Source organism: Eurosta solidaginis, chromosome 5, assembly GCF_040869045.1.
Source record: "Eurosta solidaginis isolate ZX-2024a chromosome 5, ASM4086904v1, whole genome shotgun sequence".
Lineage (NCBI taxonomy): Eukaryota > Metazoa > Arthropoda > Insecta > Diptera > Tephritidae > Eurosta > Eurosta solidaginis.
In genome coordinates, this window is record NC_090323.1 from 181,896,422 (window position 1) to 181,919,538 (window position 23,117).

Genomic DNA, 23,117 nt, shown 5'->3' on the forward strand with positions numbered 1-23,117 from the left:
CCTCAAATAATTCCTTACTGAATTTCAATGTTCTGGCATGTATACCTTCAAAGTTATGCAGTACTAAATATTCCATTTGTATGGGAGGTGCCACGCCCCTTTTATATATCGAAATTATTTTTAGCCTAAAACCTTCCCGTTGATCGAAGGAACCCATAGCCAAAATTTGGTGATGATTGATGTGTGGGAAATACGTTTCCATAGCGAACACACACACACACAGAATTTGATATTATATATATATATATGGCTAAACCGATTTTGGATTTCAAAATCAACTAACCATCATCTCTCCTTCCTGTATCTTTCCTAAAAATTTCATGGCAATCTGTCGAGCCGTTCTCGAGTTATGGAGTGACAATCAAAATGTACACTTCTTTTTTTATATATAGACTAGCAGACCCGCCAGACGTTGTTCTGCCCTAAATTTGGTCTATCTCCATACATTTTAATAAACTTTTTCCGTCTAACTCTGGCCCCCCCCCCCTCACTTTTTCTTAGTCCTTTTATTCACCCCTCCCTCCGTCTTTTCACTTCATCTATCTCTATTTTCGTCTCACTCTATCTCTCAGTCTCCTTCTCCTTCCGCCTTTTCTCTTCTCTAAAGTTTTTCCCATTCTTCTTCATCCCTTATTACCAGGCAAATCGAATAGGACGTATGTAAATAGTTATGTGGGTATTATTAATTCCTGTCTTTATTTCGGCTTCGCATGCACATTTATCAGTTTTGCCAGGTTAATGCAACTAAATCGAATATCACAATGAAAATTACTTTAAAGCTCTCGGGAACAACTTTCATTTGATATCCATATTACACACACATTCTAGGGGTATCCGGGTCCAGTTTTTGCCCATATCTTGAGACCCTAGTCTAGCGGTATAAAAATTACTCTGTACTAAAGCACTGATCAACAGCTTCAATTTGATATCCATAATGTAAAAACACATCCTAGTGTTACCCTGATGCACGTTTTGACCTATATCTCGAGACCCTTCACAAATAGGTATGAAAACTACCCTGTACTAAGCACTCATCAACAGCTTTCATTTGTTATCCATATTGTATAAACACTTTCTAGGGGTACCCGGGTCCACGTTTTGGCCTCAGTCTCGAGACCCTAGTCCCCAATAGGTATGAAAACTACCCTCTACTAAAGCACTCATCAACAGCTTTCATTCGTTATCCATATTCTATAAACACATTCTATGGTTACCCGCGTCCACGTTTTCGCTTATATCTCGAGACCCTAGTGCCACGCGGGTACGAAAAATAACCCGTATCAAAGTACTCATAAACAGCTTACATTCGATACCCATATTGTACAAACATATCCCAGGATTACCCAGGTCCACGTTTTGATCTCAAGACCCTATCCAGAACGGGATAAAATTAGCCTATGTCTGTCTCCTGGTTCTAAGCTACCCCTCCACCAATTTTTAGCCAAATATGTGCATCCGTTACTTCCTCTTCAATCACTCTTTATCTATTAAAAAAAGCGCATCAAAATCCGTTGCGTATTTTTAAAGGTTTAAGCATTCAAAGGGACATAGGGACAGAAAAAGCGACTTTGTTTTATACTATGTATTGATGTACATCCATACATATGTACCTATAAAACTACGCCCGAAGTTAAATAACGCAGCGAATGCTATATATGTACGTATGTATGTGTCGCATCAAGCCTCACTCAAAAGTAATTAGCGGGGACAGTTCACAGCGAACAAAAACACATACGCATTTTTTAATAAAAATGTTACTTTTGTTTAAACAATTTGGCTGATATAAGAAAGGAATCAAGTATTTTTTTTAATGCAGATCGAAGGTAAATATTTCAAAGTTTTACTGAAAAGTATAATTTTTAAAATCCATCCATCCGTTTATGAGTTATAGCTGTGTAAACAAAAATTTTATGATTTTTTGGTACATTTTGGCAATTTGCCACGCCCCTAAAATATACATCTTCAAATTATATTAGCTGTACCATCTCACGTAGCTAAGTTTTAAAATGCAAAAAACCGTTTTAAAATCGGAGTATTCTGTGTGAAGTTATGTGCATACATGGCATTTAGCGACTTTATTTTATAAGATTTATAGATATATATACATAGATAGATGTAGAGGATGGAGAGCTGGGTGACGAAAGTACTATTAATATAGTGCAACTGCCTGCAGATGCTGATAACCTGATGGATTGTGAAGATATTGATGACAATCTTGGTGAAGTTACTCAACTGAAGGATGGCCCTGGCGAAGTAGAAATTCATTTTACTGAAAAGGAAATAGATATCAACTTCTCGCCATGTACAACTAAGAATAGACAAAAGCTGGAAAAAAGAAAATCTAGCCTGCACATCGCGCTGGCTCCATATTGATGCAAGCTATATAACAGTTTTTCATCGTCTGAACGCTGCCAGCAGTGTTGCCATTTTGGTGTTGTTGGAGCCAGATCTAGCCCTTTTTTTCGCGTTTAGCTCCAAAAGTTCCGCTATAGCTCCTAGCTCATTTTTCGGCCCTTTTTAAAATGTTTTCCCCTTTTTGGCTCCAAATCTATTTCGGCAATACGTATTTGTAATTTGTGTTATGTGTTTCGAAGTTTTATTTTATTTGTTTCGTTATGTATGATGTCGCAATTTGGTACTCAACTGATACCAAAAACTTTAATAGATAAACTGTGTCATGAGGTTGTATATTCAGCTTGTGCAACAGCATAGCGTCACTTTCAGATTATAATAAATTTTTGTCTCCCGTACCTTATTTTCTTTATACTTTTGAAGAATATATACGAACTAAAAATAAGATAAATGTGTACACGAATTTATTGAAAGAAAGATACGTAATATATGTCGCGACTTCATAACTAAATTGATAGAGCAATTAAGGCAACGCTTGCCGCAAAAAAATATAGAAACGCTTAGCAAAATAGATTTATTTTTGGTTAAAAATACATTGAGAATTGTGAAACCTCAATTGTTTTCATATTTCACAAATGAAAAAAAAGAAACAACAAGTATAGCACTGATGAAATAACTAGGTTAGAAATGCAGTGGAAGAATATCCATCTCCAAAATTGGAAAAATGTGACTTCAATATTAAGTTTTTGGTTTGATATTAAAGAGTTTAAGAACGCGTTAAATGAAAACCCATTCAAAGAGCTTGCCAATTTTTCGCTTACATTTCTTTTGCTGCCAAGAAGTAATGCTGAAGTTGAAAGCATGTTTTCAAACATGAGTTTAATTAAAAGCAAACACAAAGAAAATGACTTTAGTTATTTTGAATTCGCTTCTGACAATAAGAAGTGGTTTTAAACGGCTTAATAAATGCTGTCGTGACTTTGAAATAAACAACGATCTCTTAAAATTAATAAACACAAAAAATATTTGTGAATGTAGCAATAATAATAATTCATCTTCTGAGGACGAAATCATAGATTTTGAAGTCTAAGGCCCTTCATATATATCTCGTCCCAACATAAACTTAAATATCGCACGATACTTTACCGCCAAATGACAAAAGAAAAGTTAAAAATAGAACGTATTTTTGTTGTTAAAAAATCTAAAATGATATATAAATACAGTATTATTTATGTACTTCTATTGCACTTTATTTTTTTTTTTTGTGAGTTTACTGCACCTTTTTTATAACTTTGTTTAAGTTTGATTTGAAATAAATATGAAAACTTACACTGAAAAATATACATATACTTTTAGCTCTTTTTGCAACCGTTTTTGGATTTTCTTGAAGAAATTTAGCTCTTTCTAGCCCTTTTTTTCTAGATTCTAGCCCCAAAGAATTTTTTTCCTGGCAACACTGGATGCCAGAATAATAAAACCAAAATTCGAGAGAATTTTCAGCAAAGAGATCATTGAAATTTTTGAGTTCTTCTTTGACAATTCGCTAGTTCAACTCACGAAAGTGTTCGCTATGCACATCAATGTAATTTTCATAACTTCTGCGGATCAGATACCTTGAAACCAAAAGATTTGTGCACCTCATTAATAGTGGAAACATTCGAAGTGGTATTCCTGAAAAGGAAATGATTATTTACGTCATGACAAAATTCCATATCTTGACTTCATTCGAATGTGTAAATAAAATAAGTTAACGATTTTATTGAAAACAATACTTACATGAAGTAATAATAATACTAAAAGCTGGAAAATAATTAGGTAGGTCCTAGGTACTAGTCATCACACTCCTCATCAGTTTAGGATGTTGATCAGACAATTAAATAAATGCGTTGGACGCGTGAAATTTCTAAAAATGTGAGGCGTAGCAAAACCTTATTAAGGTTCATTTGGTCTTATATATGACTATCAATAGAAATTTGACGCGTCCAACGCTTTTATTTAATTGTCTGATCAACGCCCTATATTGATGAGAAGTGTGATGACTAGTACCTAGGACCTACCTAATTATTTTCTAGATTTTAGTATTATTATTACTTCATATAAGTATTGTTTTCAATAAAACTGTTTAACTAAAATTTTTTTTAAAATTATTTTATTTTCAAGTTTTTGGTCTTTATTTAATTGCCTATTATTTCTCATTCTATTTATTTCATTTAGTGACCCATTATTACGGAACTCTACGGACTCAATCAGTCTATGTGAGGTCCTTATGGATCGGCCAGTTCAACCTAACCCATTATTACACGGACTCTTTCCTGACAATTTGTTACAATCTAAGCCCTCAATACATAATACTTCCAAAGACTTTACTCGACTCTGCGCCTCGTATGCTTGTCCCTCCTCGAACTACAAAATATTTTGATGTCACGTGTAACGAACTGTATGTAATATTTGCTCGAAATATGAGCCAAATCGGATATCAAAGGTCGCTTTCTATTCATGTATGTATTATGTGTTCCAAATATGGACCAAATCGGACCACAAATACGATTTTTTTTAACATCTCGATCCTTGTGCCACCTAGCGGCGATTTTTTCATAGGTCGCTTTCTAGTCATGTATGTATTATGTGTTCCAAATATAAGCCCAATCGGACGACAAATACGATTTTTTTTGGAATATCTCGATCCTTGCGCCACCTAGCGGTGATTTATTTCAAAGCTCGCTTTCTATGCATGTATTTATTATATGTATGTTTCAAATATGAACCAAATCGGGCCACAAATACAATATTTTTAAATATTTCGATCCATGCGCAACCTATCGGAGTTTTTATTTCTTATTATTGCATTGTCATCGGGTTCTGAACTATATTCCAAGTTTCAAACTTGTAGCTTATCGGGAAGTTACTTAAATTTCAATTACAAAATTCGTTCACAACGGCCGTGCGGCCGGCCTGTCAAGTCAAGCTAAATAAAACCGTTTAAAAAAAAGACACGTAAAATGTGTACTGAATGAGATCGAGGTATACATGTTCATTGTTTTGTAGACTATCGCAACATGATTTCAGTTTTATGTACCCAATGTTCCCATTTGGGAAAAATCTTTCAGATGAAATAAATATATATATGATTTAGTAAATACATCATTTGTGCATTAGTATTAGTGTCTATATTTTGGACCATACTAACAGAAAAAGGTGATAAAAGGGCGAAACAAAAGTTGGGCGTTAATGGGTTAATATAAATAATGGGTTAATAAAAAATTTCAATTTATAATCTCTAAATGTGGATGAATTAAATTGAAAAAAAAAATTTTTTTTCCAGTTGAGCCATTTTTTCTGTCAAAAAGCATAAAGGCAAAAAAAGATTTAAGCAAAAAAAAATTTATAACAAAAATAAAATTTAAAAAATAACTGCATGGATCATTAACGAAAATGCAACAGACCCGGACTACTATTTAGCAACAACTCCGAAAAAAGTGGCAGCATCGCAGAATTCTTTTAAACCATAACTTTGAATAGGGCAAAGAAAAGTTAAGCCATGGTTGACCGTCTGACAGAAGAACAAATCCTTGAGTACAAGGAAGCATTCAGTTTATTCGACAAAAATGCTGATGGTATGATAACGGTAAAGGAGTTAGGCACAGTAATGCGTTCACTTGGACAAAATCCAACCGAGGGCGAATTGCAAGATATGATCAATGAGGTTGATGCAGATGGCAGTGGTACCATAGACTTTCCTGAGTTCTTGTCGTTGATGGCACGTAAAGTGAAGGATATGGATTCAGAAGAAGAAATTCGTGAAGCCTTTAAGGTATTCGATAGAGATGGTAATGGATTTATTTCGGCGGCTGAATTACGTTACGTCATGACAAATTTAGGTGAAAAATTGACTGATGAGGAGGTCGATGAAATGATTCGAGAAGTTGATATGGATGGTGATGGTCAAATTAATTATGAAGAATTTGTTGTTATGATGACTTCAAAATGAGACATGAATGTTTGGATGCATACTTACTTCCAAAAATGGCACAACATCACAATATATATCCATAGGCGTTAAAAGATTGAGATATGCTGTTGCTATTAATGCAAACCGTTAAAAAAGAGACTAAACTGTGGAAAATGGAGTCCTAAGATCTATAAAATCGTACAATACATAAATAAATTTTTGGTTATTTTTGCTTATAGTCTTCACTGGAGTTGTTTTACTTAAAAATAATTGTGTAGGATGTAGAACTAAAATTAAACATTATGAACATTAGTCCTCCTCCCCCATCGGGTTAGGGGCTTAAAATATAGCCGCTGCAGACATGCCTGTCGTAAAGGGTGACTAAAGTACCAAAATGATTCAAGGAGTGGTGTAGCATAGCCCTTTCAAGGAGATGCCAGCGCAATTTATAGCTTCTCCAACCCTATTGTCAAACTCCTCTACTAGTGACGAATCCTGTTTCTCATGGAACTAGGGGTGGGAGCGGCTTCCACTAGAAGGTTAAATCTGAATGTGGTCATATCAAATCGTTGCCGAGATGGTCAGGCTTAATGGTGCTTGTTATCGAAACAAAAGCCTTCTTTTGGAGTGTCTTTATAGCTAAAAGACCAACATTAGCTCTATCAAATATCGCTATATGAAAGTCAAGAACAGGGGTCGACTGCTAATACGCGTCTAAAAATATCTAGAGGGGTGTCAAAAGATATCTAGAGGGTGAAAACAAGAATCCGAAGGCGGAAAATAAAAATTTTCACCCGTTGAAAAGATTTTACGAAAATAACTCTGGGTCCCTCCGAAACCGGGGTGGAATCCATAGTATTTTTGCGCAGAACACCTCTCTGCGTTGGCGGCCTTCGGCCATGCTTATAAAAAATTACCCTGGCCGGTCCACCAATGCGGAGGGATGCAAAATGCCTTTGTACACAAAATTTTGTTTAGTGCCCAACAACATTACAACAACCACATGAAAATTGACTTTTTTTCTTGTTGTCGAGGTCAATGCGCCACTTCTGACACCTCTTTCGATATTTTTGGACGCGCATTAGCAGTCAACCCTGTTCTAGACCTTTACCCATAATATAAAACGTTCTCATCTTTATACCAGCAAGTTAGACTGTTTTCGAATCAGTCTTGATATTTTTCCACGTCCGTTGCTGTTCATTGCAATGCTAGCCTCCACGTATCCGAACGTAACTCTGAACATATAAAAAAAAAATAAATGTAAGGCCCGATAACCTCCGAAGAGATTTTCGCCCGAGCTTTTCTTCCCATTTCCGCCGTGCTCCTTTTTTTAATTTTTTCCTACAAATTGGCCGGACGGGACCTACATGTTTTATGCCGACTCCGAACGGCAACTGCAAGGCAAAGGAGTTTTCACTGAGAGCTTTTCATGGCAGAAATACATTCGGAGTGCTTGCCAAACACTGCCGAGGGGCGACCTCCCTTAGAAAACTTTTCTTCTAATTGAAAAACCTTGTTCCTAAAATTTTGATGTTGCTTTGCCTCGGGTGTGAACCCAGGATCTTCGGTGTGGTAGGCGGAACACGCTACCATTACACCACCTCGGCCGCCAACATACACAATCCCAATATTTCTACCAAACTAAAGGACCGCGTTGCTTCGCTTTGACGCTTTGACAGTGCCAGACTTAACGTCGAGGTGTGATATATTTCCCATTTTTACTGAACTTTTTTTTATATTCCATTTTAGTGGATATGTTTATACACTTTTATAAGCGCTTAATATAAATATCCTTCTTACTCCTGACCGTTCATGTATCTAACAACAATCATAGTGAAGTTGCTAGTATTGCATTCTTGCTGCTCTTGGTCCACTCGTGACTGTTTTATCTAATGCTCTGAATAAATGATCAAATGGTAATTCATTGCAATTTAGTATGAGGAGTTAAATTTTAGGCTAATTTCTCATAAGTTAAGCCTGATATGTACGTAAAAACCCTTTAAAGTAAGTCCAATATGATATTTTTCCTATAATTCTATCAGAAGCTATGAAGATTTTTTGGCCAACCCTACATTCATATGGCAAAATATCTATTTTGTAAAAGTGGGGGACTCGAAGTCGGACTTAGAGCTGTGGTGTCTTCAGCAATTTTTCTTAGAATCATCTGTATATTACGTTTTTGCTATACTCCTGATGGAAAAAAAATTTGACCCATTCTAATATCTAGATATGTATATTCTTGTCTTCATTAAGGTGTGCTTTCTTTGATACTTTGTTCTACAAAGCAAGTGTTCCACAGGAAATATTTTGCAGGCCATAAAGTAGGTACATCCGAAACATTACAGCTCATTTCGTCGCGCAATTAAAACTAGCACGTTTCAAATTCCTATGGAAGACGAATAGATTTCGTTGTTCGCTTAGGAAACTAACTCACTCCGTTATTTGCGTGGAAGACAAATAACCTGATGTATATTGAAACGATTTTCCGTTATCTCTTGTCAAATTTGGTTTCGAGACAAACCGGTTTCGGCGTTGTACCATCATCAGTGTCGATTTTCGGGCTCGACCTTGTCGTAAAATCAACAAAACAAAATAAGACAAATAACCTGATTTTAGCTAAGTTTAAATACTTACTACAATTAATTGAATGTGGACAAGAAAACTGACACATTTCGTTATTAGCATTGAAGCCTAACACATTTCGTGCCTTGCGTCTGGGGGCAGTTTTCGACTAATAGATTTAGTTTTTATACCCAGCTGTACTTGTACACAGGGTATTATAACTTTAATTGGATAACGGCTGGTTGTACAGGTATAAAGGAATCGAGATAGATATAGACTTCCATATATCAAAATCATCAGTATCGAAAAAAATTGATTGATCCATGTCCGTCCGTCCGTCTGACCGTTAACACGATAACTTGAGTGAATATTGAGATATCTTCATCAAATTTGGTACACAAGCTTATCTGGACCCAGAATAGATTGGTATTGAAAATGAGCGAAATGGCATGATAACCACGCCCACTTTTTATATATAACATTTTGTAAAACACAAAAAACCTGATTATTTAGTAAATAATACACCTATAATGTTGAAATTTGATAAACATTTGAAAAAATGTTTTAAAATGGGCATGGCGCCGCCCACTTGTGATAAAATAAATTTTACAAATATTATTAATCATAAATCAAAGATCGTTAAACCTATCGTAACAAAATTCGGCAGAGAGGTTGCCTTTACTAATGACTTGCCACAGACAATATTATATTCCCATACTATAATGTATGCGGATGATGTAAAACTTTGCTACACTTACTGTCCTACCGATTTGAGTTCCTTGGATCTTCTTCAGGCCGACTTGGACTCGTTCCAATGTTGGTGCACAACAAATTTACAAGCTTTAAATTGCTCTAAATGTAAGCATATGACATTTCACCGAGTGAAGCCAGCATTGAAATCTTATGTAATAGATGGTACGCCTTTGGAGCGTATATCTATTGCAAATGATCTAGGTGTCCTTTTTGATCCGAAATTGAATTTTAACATGCACATTTCATCTATAGCCAACAAAGCTTTGGGTTTACTTGGATTTGTTAAAAGATGGGCTAAAGAGTTCGATGATCCGTACCTCACTAAGGTTCTTTACACATCGCTGGTTCGTCCAATACTCGAGTATTGCTCATGCGTTTGGTCCCCTGTTTCTCAAAAGCATATAAAGCGTCTTGAGTCAGTTCAAAAGCAATTTTTGATATTTGCATTGCGCGGCCTTAATTGGGACTCAAGTCTCCACCTTCCTCCATACAGAAGTAGACTTCTTCTTATTAATTTACCCACTCTGGAAAATCGGAGAATATTACTGGGGGTATTGTTCATCCATAAGCTCATTATTGGAGAAATTGATTCCGCGGACCTCCTCAGCCGCTTGTTTTTTGCGGTTCCCCCTAGAGTATCCAGACACTACGTTCCTTCTATTTACCCCTTTGTCGACGAAACTTTGCTAAAAATAATCCTCTTCTTATCTGGTGCGCGCACTACAATGACTTGTATAGCTGCATCAGTCTTGAATGTACTTTTGCCACTATACGTAATGCAATACTTGCCTATCTAATTAAAGAGATACAAGCTAATTTAATTTGGCGGCATTTTATGCCTTCGATAAAAAACGGGTACTATTTCGCTTAAGGATGGAGGAACATTTATCAACATGTATCATTAAGAAGGAACAAGACAGTACTGCGTTGATTGGAATCTGGTGCATTCCAACAACGTAAAAACATGCTTTTTCATGAGTCACTGACCGGAATCGTATGCATTCCGGCAGTATAATCTTATGGGTCAGGCATCGAGCTGATTGGAATCCGGTGCATTCCAACAACACAGGTCATGTTACTTTTTTATGCCTTGTGATGGCGTATCCTCATTACACTACTCTTAGCACTGCCGGATTCCCATGACATGCTGATTGGAATCTTGTTGCATCCCAACAGGTAGATTGGAATCCACTGCATTCCGATATCATGCTGAGCGGAATCTGATGCATTCCGCCAGTATAAGATTTCGGCATAAGATCTTATTTCTACTCATATTTCTTATTATTATTATATTTTGAAATTAAATAGTAATGTTCATTAATATTTCTTTGTTTGTAATATAACATTGTTGAAATCTCGATATATCTTAAATTTTATCTTTTGAGTTGTATATTTATATATCTTTTATATTATGCAGTCGACCATAGTTTGTCGTCGACTTTAAATAATAAATAAATAAATAAATAAATAAATAAGGAATGTTTTGAAGAAAAACTAACGAAATCGGCTAAGGACCACGCCCATTTTTATATAAAAGATTTTTAAAAGGGTTGTGGACGAATAAAATAAGCTATATCTTTGCAACAAAGAGCTTTATTCAATGGTATTTCATTTCCCAAGTGGATTTATAACAATAAATAGGAAAAACTTCCAAATTTTAAAAATGGGTGTGGCACCGCCCCTTTTATGACTAAGCAATTTTCTGTTTCGGCAGCCATAACTCGAAGAAAAATTAGTTCAGAATAGAACCATATTGTAACGAATTTAGTGAAACTCCGCTTATTCCAAATCTTCTGCTAACGTTCGAATCGCTAAACTGTTGAATAAATAACTCAAATATTCAATAATGCAAAAACGGTCTTTATTAGACTACTTTGAAAGTACTTCACAATAACACTTAACTTCACAACCAATAGCGTGCTTAAATCAAACTGATTACTGACCACTCAACTTTCGCTGTTTTTATACTCTCTGTTGCCTCGTTCACACATTTCTCCTAAGGTCTGTAACTTTGCGAACTCCATGCCTGGTTACCAGCCATATATGTACATGTATATTTGTAGTTTATAGTCTCTCGCATAGCCATATGCGTGTGTATATGTGAGAACTACTTCGGCTCATGGTGAGTATCTCTCTGCTGCCTTGTATGCACATGTGTACATGATGATTAGTTAATGTGTTTATGTAGCTTGCTTTAATGTTGTTGTGCTTTATTTAATAACCTTAGGGATGTGAATATAAATTAGTGAAATATGTCAACGAGGAAACCAAGCAGTATAAAAAACAGCAACAGTTGGGGCACGGCAATCAGTTTGATTTAAGCAAGCTATCAGTTGCAAAGTATAAGTGTTATTGTGAAGTACTTTAATAAAGGCCATTTTGCATTATTGAATAGTGGAGTTATTTATTCAACAGTTTAGTGATTCGAACGTTAGTAGAAGATTTGAAATAATCGGAATTGCACTAAATTCGTTACAATATTAATAAATTCAGCCCTTTGTATAGAAAAATCAACCAAAATTTCCCAAAAGCTCGCTAATTGCCCGAATCTTCATCTTTACAACAAAAACTTTATAGATCTGGATTCCAAATAAGAGCGAAAAAGGGACCCGTACATAAAAACAGCAATTAGAAATAATATATGTGACCGCTCTATGAAAATGTGGCTTATGACTCAAAAAAGAAATTGCGAGAAACAGCTGTTAACAGCTGGAAATGTAATGCTCGCTTTCACCCGAACTTAGACTTCCTTACTTGTTCAATACTATCTCTCTGGACTTGGTTGGTGATTGCCATTATTCTGCTGTTATCCGCATAGGAAACAATATAGAATTCTCCAAAAAGGACAAAAGGACCTTTTTAGACAAGACATGACTTCCTATGTGAGGTAGCACATGGTTAACTGTTTCAAAGCTTTACGAGTTGTGTTCTGTGAAGGCGGTTTTATTAATTTATTTCGCAATTTATCTGTGTGAAAACGGCGCTAAGTGAGGTGGTAGTGCTATTCATTTTTTGGAAGCCATTGTGACGAGAAGCTAGCCGAAGATTCGGTTAAAATAAGGGTACAAAACGGTTTCCAATGTCCTCGGCACTGGCGACAATAGAGATATCGGTCGAAATGACTTACCTTGGCTAGCTATGTATGTTCCTTATTTTAGTGGGGTAATTTTTCAGGAATAGCAAATGAGTGTAGTGACAGTGCCTGCTTACTTGGTATGTTTGGCCTGTTCGATGCCCTCTTTAATCTCTTTGGCGGTGATGATGAGCAGCATCTGCAGGGGTCAATACATTTTTGCTGAACATTTTTTCATTGCAGTGGAGCTGCTCAGTTAAAAAAAATGTTTTCTAAAGTATTTTGAGCTATTTTTTAAAGGTTTTGACATAGGGACCCTCAGTGTGAACGAACTACCTCCGGACAAAGGCTGCCGCCACTTTAAGGCTTAGATTTATAACTTTACAAAAATGTAGTCTCCGTAAAATAATTCATACCCTAATGTTAACACATTTATATTTATGTACATGTATATATCCTAATATGCAAGCATATGCCCAACAAAAGAAACCACACCTTCTGGAACAATTTTGAAAGGTGGATGGTACGGTGCCCTCTAAACCTTTGAAGAAAAGGTTATATATTAGAGCTGATAAACACTATTTCATAGAGAGATTCAATGTATGAGGGAATTGTGGGGAATATGATTGTGAGTGATAATGGAACTGGACGTAAGAGTGTAGATGGAATGGAACTGGACGTTGTGAAGTCGAAGAGTGACATTGAGAGTGGGAAGTAGAATGGGATGACGAAGTAGACAGAGGGAATAAGAGGAGGACAGAAATAGTAAATAAATATTAAGGAGGGTAAGCAGGATCTTTCATCAATATAGGCACGTCCGCCGGGGTATGCGAGTTTCTTACACACTCACATCGTTTTTTGCTGGGTATGTACATATGATACATCAGCATGTACACATGTAACTGCATACATATATTTGTATAAAGGCATATTTATAGTTTGAACAGGCTTATACTGGAACCGTGTACCTGACGTTGCCCTGTTAAATAAAAACAACCCAAACTCGGTCGTCATCACCAGGTCTTGTCTCACTCAGCGCTTCTCTTTTGAAATACGATTTTTTTTTTTGCTTAATAAAAATGAGCATGGTTCGGTTCGGTCTCGCTACCTTACCTTGCCTTGCCTGGCCGAGCTCTACTACGCCCGAAACTTGGGATACACCACTCCGTTGTCTCATTTTTTGTTATACTCGTACATTTAACTGATGGTTTTTATCACCGTATTGGTGTTGTTTTGCTCTGCTCTTCGCATGGTCGTCATTAAATTTGAATGTTTTGTACTTGGCGTGGAGCTTGTTCGGATGGTTTTCTTGTGCGTTGTGCTCAGTTGCTTGCCGGGTTCCTAGTCAATTTCATGTGTTTAGTGGTCTCGTTTTGCAATTTGCCGGGTTATTGTGTTGCCTCGCCGTTGTTAGTGGTTGGTGCGAATTGTTTTTATTGTTGTAGTATTTGTTGGGGTTTGTTGTTGTTGATGCATACACAGTACATTTTTCTTTTGTGATTATTGTGTGAATTTGTGACTGCATTTTTGTTCTGCCAGCTGACATGAAAGTACATATTGCACATGTAAATATGTATTTGATATAAGCAGTTACCTATGTATGTATGTATGTGTCTACCTACCATTTCGGATGAGTATTCCCAATTTGAATTGCCGTGCTATCATCTTCTTTTAAATAAAAATGAATGTGTTTGTGTGTATTTTAGAGGCGTCCAAAGTTCTCAACCAATCTTTTTGAAGATTTCACAGAATTTGTGAGTGATCACTGGGTATAGAATAGGATACGTAAGATTTTGGAAAACTGGGCGCATCCACGCCTCCTACTAAGAAAAAGATAAACTCGCCACACCTCCGCAAAAGATAAGTAGGCACATATATACCTATCAGCGAGTTGGAATGCGAATGTGAGAGGAAGAAGGAGGGAAGTAGGATCATTTCTCAAATTAAGGTAAGCCTAAGATGCATTTTCTGGATTGCATTAAGAGGCAAAAGTGCTTATAGCGATGGACGCTGTCATCAAAAGAAACATGACCAATGAGAGATTTTGAATTCGGGACAGTAAGGACTTTGTCGGCGCCATGATGTGGTGATAGTGTGCTCCATTCACCACACCGAAGGCCCTGGGTTCAAGCCCCGAACAAAGCAACATCAAAAATTTAGCATAAAGTTTAGTCTAAGTCTAAGCAGCATCGCCTCTCTGCATTGATTTGGCAAACACCCCGAGTGTATTTCGGCGATAAAAAACTTGTCAGTGAAAGCTCATCTGCCTTGCAGTTGCCGTTCGAAGTGAACGTAAAACACGTAGGTCCCGTCTTGCCAATTTGTGTGGAACATTAAAAAGCAGCACTACGCAAATTGGAAGAGCAGCTCAGCCCAAATCTCGTCGAGGGTAAATCGCTCCAAGTACTTATTGTTCTTTATCTGCCTGTGAACTGCGCATTAGCAGTGAAAACAAATTCAGCTTATAACGAAAAGCAAAATAATTCATGTCAAAAAGTATTACTTTGGACTGAAGGGTAACAACATCAAACAAAAATCACCCTCGTATATGTCTCCCGACATATTTGGTCTGATGTATGGCTGTTGTTGTTGTATTAACAATAAAGATACTCCCAGAAGGTTTTGGGTTGCGGAAGCTCTGAAGCTATAAAACTTTGTATTGCGCTTTTCAACCCCTTGAATCATCAACGCTGACGAAAGAAGACGGCATGGCTCGTAGAGTGTTCGAGGGAAAAGTTCTCGGGAAGATTTATAGCCCTGCCTTTCATGACAACGTTGTGTTTCGAAGGAGGTTTTATGATGATCTATGTGAGCTTTACATATATTTAAGCATAGTGCAACGAATGAAGAAGGCTCAAGGGCTTCACTGACGAGGTAATGTTATGAGAATGAATTATTATTTTCGACAAACCGTATGTGGAATGAGGTGAAAGGTGAGACATTCACTGAATTTGGAGCGACAGTACGTGGAAGACTTGAACTGCCATGGTACTCGCTAGCGGTGTCAGCTATTGCGAAACAGGAAAGGCGTAAGCGCTATGATGAAATTTTGTTCTTGCAGAAGAGAACTTCCCAGTTAGTCATCACTAGGTTCACGTGATCAATCAGTATTTTCAAGGCTCTGTAAAATTTTGAAAGTTGAATGGTGCCAGCCCCAGATGCGAGTGGAAGAGTTAGATAAAGCGAATAAAAGAAGGCTAACAATAGAAAGAAAGTTTTTATATTTGTAGTAGAGCTTACGATTTTCGAATTTGTTCGAGAAGAAATAAGCTATACATATAATACAGGCAATCAAGCGTCTAAATTCAATGCCGTTCGAGAATCACGTAAGAAGCCAAGCTCTCGAAGTTCTCGCGTGGTTTCGAGAATAAATCGTAAGCCCTAATTTAGTATATCTCTAAGTACATAAAGATCGGACCAAATTGAAGGTTAAGGTATATCGAAAATTGTTTCTTGCTCTGGCACTTAAAAATGTTAGAAAAAATTTTACAAAATTAATAAAGTAACAAAGCATCTCCCTAACACGAGTATGTGGTGTTTAGTAGACTGACCCGATTTTGCATCATATCTTTATATTTTTGATGCTGAATGCTAAAAACCTTCGAATAGGTCTCAGAAGTCATTTCCCAGAGTTTGGAGGCGAATCTCGACAATTTAACCGATGCGAGTGTCCGTTTTTAACGAATTTTGGCCACTCCTTGCAGAGAAGGCGGAGATAGTTGATGATAATTATCCCCGATAATAGGCTAATCATATGTTTTCGAGGTCGCTGAACACGATGCCGGTATTAGTTTTTCTCTACAACCAATGTATCTCGCAAAAATCACGAAAAATTTACACAAAATGTACAAAAAATAGGAAACTAGCACTATGAATGTTTAAAAATTTCGTTTTCCAACATGTAATACTGTATAATGTAGGAAATTTAAAGAGCTTTCAGATGCAAAAAAGTCGGCTTGATTTGAATCATGATGTAATAATAAAGGTGATGTCAACAACATAACCTCACTTTTTCGGCAGCTGTAAATGCCAATATTTACGTGTATTTCAAAAGTAATAAATTTGGATTGCTTAATTTTTTGTACAAATTCTTCAAGCAAATTAGTTTTCAGCAAAATTTTGTCTATATTCTGTTAGGGAATACAAAGTTACGTTAATCTTTTTGGCTAAACAATTCTAGTAACGGCTTATATAGTTATGATATTTCTAAACGTATAGTAAAATCTACTACGATCGTAGTAGAACTCAAAGGCAGTTCTGTATGACAGACATCCCTCTAAATTATGCATGCCGAACTTGTCAGAATAAGGGAAGACGTCAACGGGATGAGAACATCTGAATATTCATTTCATCATGGTTGAATCAACTCGCTTCGAGATATGAGCAAAATACTTAAATGATCCTAATACGAAAAGCAGTACTATTACGTGTAATCAGGTCAATGACTTTGGAAATGGACTCTTGATGTTAATTCTAAGTTTTTAAACGTTTAATTCGTTAATAATTCCGATATTGTATTGTTTTAATAATTTTTGGCGTTTTATAGAAATAAAATAATAAAAAAAATGTTTAAGTTAAACGGTTTTATTGAAAACAATACTTACATGAAGTAATAATAATACTAAAAGCTAAAAAATAATTAGGTAGGTCCTAGGTGCTAGTCATCACACTCCTCATCAATCTAAGGCATTGATAAGACAATTAAATAAAAGCGTTGGGCGTGTGAAATTTCTATTCTATTTAACTTAAACATTTTTTTTTAATTATTTTATTTTCAAGTTTTTAGTCTTTATTTAATTGTCAATTATTTCTCATTCTATTTAGTTCATTTAGTGACTCATTGTTACACGGACTCTTTCCTGACAATTTGTTACAATCTAAGTCCTCAATACATAATCCTTCCAAATACTTTACTCGACTCAGCGCCACGTATGCTTGTCCGTCCTCGAACTCCAAAATATTTTGATGACACTTCTACCGGACTTTATGGAATATTTGTTCCAAATGTGACCCAAATCGGACCACAAATACGAGTATTTTTAATATCTCGATCCTTGCGCCACCTGGTGGCGATTTTTTTCATATGTCGCTTTCTATTTATGTATGTAATATGTGTTCCAAATATGAGCCTAATCGGACCACAAATACGATTTTTTTTGAATATCTCGCTCCTTGCCTCACCTGGCGGCGATTGTTTTTCATACGTAGCTTTCTATTCATGTATGTAATATGTGTTCCAAATATGAGCCAAATCGGACCACAAATACGATTTTTTGAAATATTTCGATCCATGCGCCACCTATCGAAGTTTTTTCCTATTATTGCATTGTCATCGGGTTCTGAACTATATTTCAAGTTTCAAGCTTGTGGCTTATCGGGAAGTTACTTAAATTTTAATTACAAAATCCATTCACAACGGCCGTGCAGCCTGTCAAGTCAACCTAAATAAAACCGTTTAAAAAAGCGAATCACGCACGGCACGATTACCTCGAGGACTCTAAAAATTTTTACTCGCCGGAATATCGACGGATTTTTGAAAGAAAAATCCTCTGGAATGAGCGCGAGATAAAGGTTATCTTTTGGGCTTGAAAAAATGAAAAATTTCAGAGTGAAAAATGATGCGGCAGAACGTTTTGTAAATCTGTGAGAGAATGTGAATGGGACACCTACAGCAACCGAAGAAGGATATCAGAATCTCATTACAAACGTTGATTTCAATAGAAAAGTGTTTCCCTGTTGCCAAAAGGGAAAAATATTTGAAACTCTGAAAAAATTGAAGTGATGACTTTTGGAATTTCTTTATTTGTAATAAACTTGAGCGATTTAAGCTCCCAAAGTCGTTGACCCGATTACACGTAATATTACTGTTTTTCGTATTAGGATCATTTAAGTATTTTGCTCATATGTCGAAGCGAGTTGATTCAAATTGAGCCGGCTTTTTTGCATTTCAAATCCCTTCAAATTTCCTACATTATGCAGTATTACATGTTGGAAAACAAAATTTTTAAACAGTTTTATTTTAGCAGTCAAAATTATAATTTCTTGTTTTTTGTAAATTTTTCGTGATTTTTGCGAGATATGTTGGTTGTGAAAAACTAATACCGGCATCGGATTCAGCGACCTCGAAAACATATAATTGGCCTATTATCGGATTAATTTTTTATCATCAATTAACCCCGCCTTCTCTGCAAGGAAGCTGTAAAATTGAGTGGCCAAAATTTGTTAAAAACGGACACTCGCATCGGAAAAGTTTCGACATTCGCCTCCAAACTCTGGGAAATGACTTCTGAGACCTATTCGAAGGGTTTTAGCATTCAGCATCAAAAATATAAAGATATGATGCAAAATCGGGTCAGTCTAGTGTTTAGTTTCACCTGCACTTTATTCTCAGCTTAAGTATTTTTTTATTAAATAATTGATATTTCAAGTTTTTATTCTCTCATTTACAGGCTTACCTTGTATTGGAAGTTGTTTGGTAAAAAGAAAAATTCCGCTCAATAGTCCACGCGTACTTTTTCGCTCAAAGGAAATCAGTGTTGGCGAAAATGAAAAATGTAAGTATTTGCTAACTTACTTTAATTGGTAGTGAAACTATGTATTTAGGATCTGGAAATATATTTTAGTAGTAGTAATTCTTGCATCTTTGGTTTTGTTTAATTCACTTCTTTATGAACCCTATTGGGATATTGTACTTTATATTCATAACGACTTAACAACTGATTATTCTTAACATTGGCCAGTTCTGGTAGCTATTCGTTCACCTTTTGTTATTAATAATAATATTACTCAAGTTTTGAATTTTTATTTATTAAAGTTTACCAAGCTTAACGAAATTTGGTCAGATCAAAATTTTCAAAGTAACGTTTTGCTGTGAAAATAGGCAAAACCGGATGAAAGCCATGCTTATTCTTTATACCGAGCCTCTGTTCTCTCTTGAAGGTGCCTAAGCCAAATTTTCCACACGAGGTTATCTGAACCCATAATAGATGGTTATTGTGAATGAAAGAGACAAGCGATATCCACGTCCAGTTTTTCGGTGTGCTTTGCACAAAGATATACTATTTACTCTCTCTAACTTTGATTGGATAACGGTTGGTTGTACAGGTATAAGTGAGTCGAAATAAATATAGATTTCCATATGTCAAAATCCATATGTCAAATCATCCGTCCGATATCACGATAACTTGTGCAAATATTGAGATTTCTTCACCAATTTCGGTATACGGGCTTATCTGGACTGGAATAGATTGGTATTGAAAATGAGCCAAATCGGACGATATAGAAAATTTTGAAAAATTCGAAAAAATGAGATAAATCAAAAACCAATACCGCCAAGTTGATGAAATTTGGTAGGTGGATTGGTTTTATGACGTAAAACATAAGTTACAAAAAATTTTGGAATATGGGCGTGGCACCATCCACATTTAGAAGAAGCCAATTTTGAACGGCTTGTTACGTAAATCAAAAGCCGTTGAGATATTGTGAAACTATCCTTGCCAAATTATATAGACTGAGGCCCGGTTTTTCAGTACAAGTTAAACTCAGTTTGTCAGTTAAACTACGCCTAAACTTATTCTGCAGTTTTGCAGTATACTTTAACTGAAGTTTAAGCGGAGCTTAAGAGGCCGATCTGGCAATGTTAAACTCTAGTTAACCTATCGGTGATTTCCGTTCTTTCGAAATGGCGTCGAATATACCCAACAAGCATTTGGGCTTGAGTACCATTAGAGCACATGTTAATAACTAGACATACTTCCAAAATCTTAAGAGTTGTTTCGAAACAGTGGTTCAACTCGAAAATCATAGCGTACTCAGCAAAAGAGGGAATTTTTTATAGCAAAAAAATCCTATTACTTAAGTTGAAAAAATTTAATTAACAACTCGTGGTTCTCTAACTGGACTCAAATGTAAGATTCCATACTACAGTATTTTCACGAAAATGATATTAAATATATATAATTTAAAAAATAAATAAATGTGACGCTCTAACCTCCGAAGAGATTCTAGGCCGAGCCATAGTACAGGTCTACAAGTAGGATATGTAGCAGCACGCACATACACAGCCACGCTCACCTGATAAAATGCTTGTTCTTGTTCGTTTTTTTTTGTGGATGCTATTTGGCACTTTTGTACTTCTTAGGTCCAAGAAAAGTGTAGTAGCTGCTAACGAAAACTGCCTAAAATTTTTATCGTAAAATTGCAAAGAAATGCCCTTATTTACTTTCAAACGAGCACTTAATTACATCCCTCTTTAAAATCCATATGTTTTGGACAATTTTAATTAACAAATTGTGATACTTTATTACCGGGGACGATTGCTAAAATACGACCAAACCCGTCGGGGGAGGTATTAATAGACGCGTTTTTGCCTAGCTTCCAATAATTCGAATACTTTTTCGCCTTTGGACTATTGATAACAGGACAAAACGCGTCTTTTCATTTCTCTTTCCACATTTTTGGACGGGTTATTGCAGTCAACCTCGGTTTCAAACTGTTTTTCGCGGAGAACTTTTGAACGGGTAGAAAAACTTAGCACCCTGGTTTGTATTCTTAATACTGGAGTAACTACGCGTCCTCAGATATCCCAATTCAAGACTTTTGTATAATTTTCTGTAGGACCCATATAGGTGCACTGCAACCCATATCTGATATTCCGCTCCTTTTTTTTGTTTCCCTGCGTCGCTTCCAACGACAACAACCACGGTAATTTTGACACTTCGTTCAGTGTCAAACTCATGTTCCACGCAGGTTCCACTGAGTTCCACAATAGTTTGACACTGACCGAAGTGTCAAACTGCAATGTGTTAGAAAAGGAAAGGAATTGCTTCCTTCTCATACATATCATACTTGTAAACCTGTACTATGGGCCGAGCTTCTCTTCCAATTTGTGTCGTGCTCCGTTTAAGTTTTCCTACAAATTGGCGGGAAGGGACCTACTTGTTTTATGCCAACTCCAAACGGCATCTGCAAGGCAGATGAGTTTTCACTGAGAGCTTTTCATGGCAGAAATATATTCGGAGTGCTTGCCAAACACTGCCGAGGGGCAGCCCGCTTAGAAAAAATTTCTACTAATTGAAAAACCTTGTTCTAAAATTTTGGTGTTGCTTTGCCCGGGGCGTGAACCCAGAGTGTTCGGTGTGGTAGTCGGAGCACGCTACCATCACACCACGGCGGCCGCCTATATAATTTATTTTTGATTACTTACGCTTCATTACTGCTATCAACCAGGTGTTTATTTCTCACAATAAAAAGCTGTTGGTTTTGGTGGTACCACATTGGAGATTTTTTTCAACTCCACCTCAATTCGATATGCAATGTAGGAATCAACTGGAGGTTGTGTTGAATGTTCATTTGAGAACTGTAAGATCTCTCGAAATTAGGATATTAATTGGAAAATATGAATGACGTTGGAGATCAACTCGAAAACTTTTAATTTTACAAAATTTCGCAAAGGTTGGATGGTGATTGGAGAATGAAGTTGGATATCACTTCCGGAACTATATATGTATATAATTTAGCTGGAGAAATTTTTTTTCCATGTTTGTTGGGTAAAGAAAATCCAGCTGTTGCCGTATCTACAAATTATCTAGATAATAAAAAAGCAATGTTGCCGCACAAAAAAGCATACCGCAAAGGCGGCCTTAAGCTGGAGTCATTGGTGCCGTATGTCGTATCGCTGTATCCGTATCCCTAACGTAATCAGCTGTTTATCGTTACGACGGTAAACCAAAACCCAATTGGTTGGCTACGATACGGTTACGACCTTAGCGGCACCAATAATCGATTGCATTGATTCTCATAAGGTTGGTCGAATCAGCTGTAAAAAGGTTACCGATACGGTTACCGATAAAGCACCAATGTCTCCAGCTTTAACCGTAACGATAAACAGCTGATTACGTTAGGGATACGGATACAGCGATACGACATACTGCACCAATGACTTCAGCTTTAGACTGTGACTGAAAAACTGTTCAGTAGTTTAACTGGAGTTTAAATTTGACTAGAGTTTAAGCAAACTTAGCTTAGCCAACTACTGAAAAACCAGGCCTGAGTAAAGATAATTTTTTCAGAAGGTAGTCGATGAAAAAAAAAACATATATTTTGCCAAAAAAGAGCTTTATATCAATGGTGTTTCATTTCCCAAGTGAAGAAAAAACAAAAAATTCAAATTTTTGAAAATGGCCGTGGCGAAGAAAAATTAACGGATCGTAATAATATTGAGTGCACATATTTTCCTTATAGCAGGAAATATTTCTAGTAAAAATGGACGGGATCGGTTAAAGACTGCGCCCACTTTCATATATAAAGGATGTTTAAAAGGGTCGTAGACTAAAATAATAAGCTACATATATCTTAGCGAAAAATAGTTTTGTATCAATGATATTTCACTTACCAAGTTTTATTGTAAAAGGAAATTGGGATAAATTT

General features: G+C 36.2%; 2 protein-coding genes across 14 annotated transcripts in view; both read left to right on the forward strand.

The window, feature by feature from the left end:
- LOC137251684 (uncharacterized) overlaps positions 1–23,117 on the forward strand; it is a 115,407-nt gene that overhangs the window by 32,647 nt on the left and 59,643 nt on the right. For 3 of the 13 annotated variants that reach the window (XM_067786438.1, XM_067786434.1, XM_067786440.1), the window contains exon 2: positions 19,139–19,243. In XM_067786438.1, the coding sequence (XP_067642539.1) occupies positions 19,235–19,243 (9 nt within the window). In that variant the 5' untranslated portion in view covers positions 19,139–19,234. The other 10 variants (XM_067786433.1, XM_067786439.1, XM_067786436.1 and 7 more) reach the window with 10 other exon arrangements.
- LOC137253868 (calmodulin-like) lies at positions 5,294–6,501 on the forward strand. The gene has a single exon (XM_067791419.1). The coding sequence runs from the start codon at positions 5,891–5,893 to the stop codon at positions 6,338–6,340; it is 450 nt and encodes a 149-aa protein (XP_067647520.1). The 5' UTR covers positions 5,294–5,890; the 3' UTR covers positions 6,341–6,501.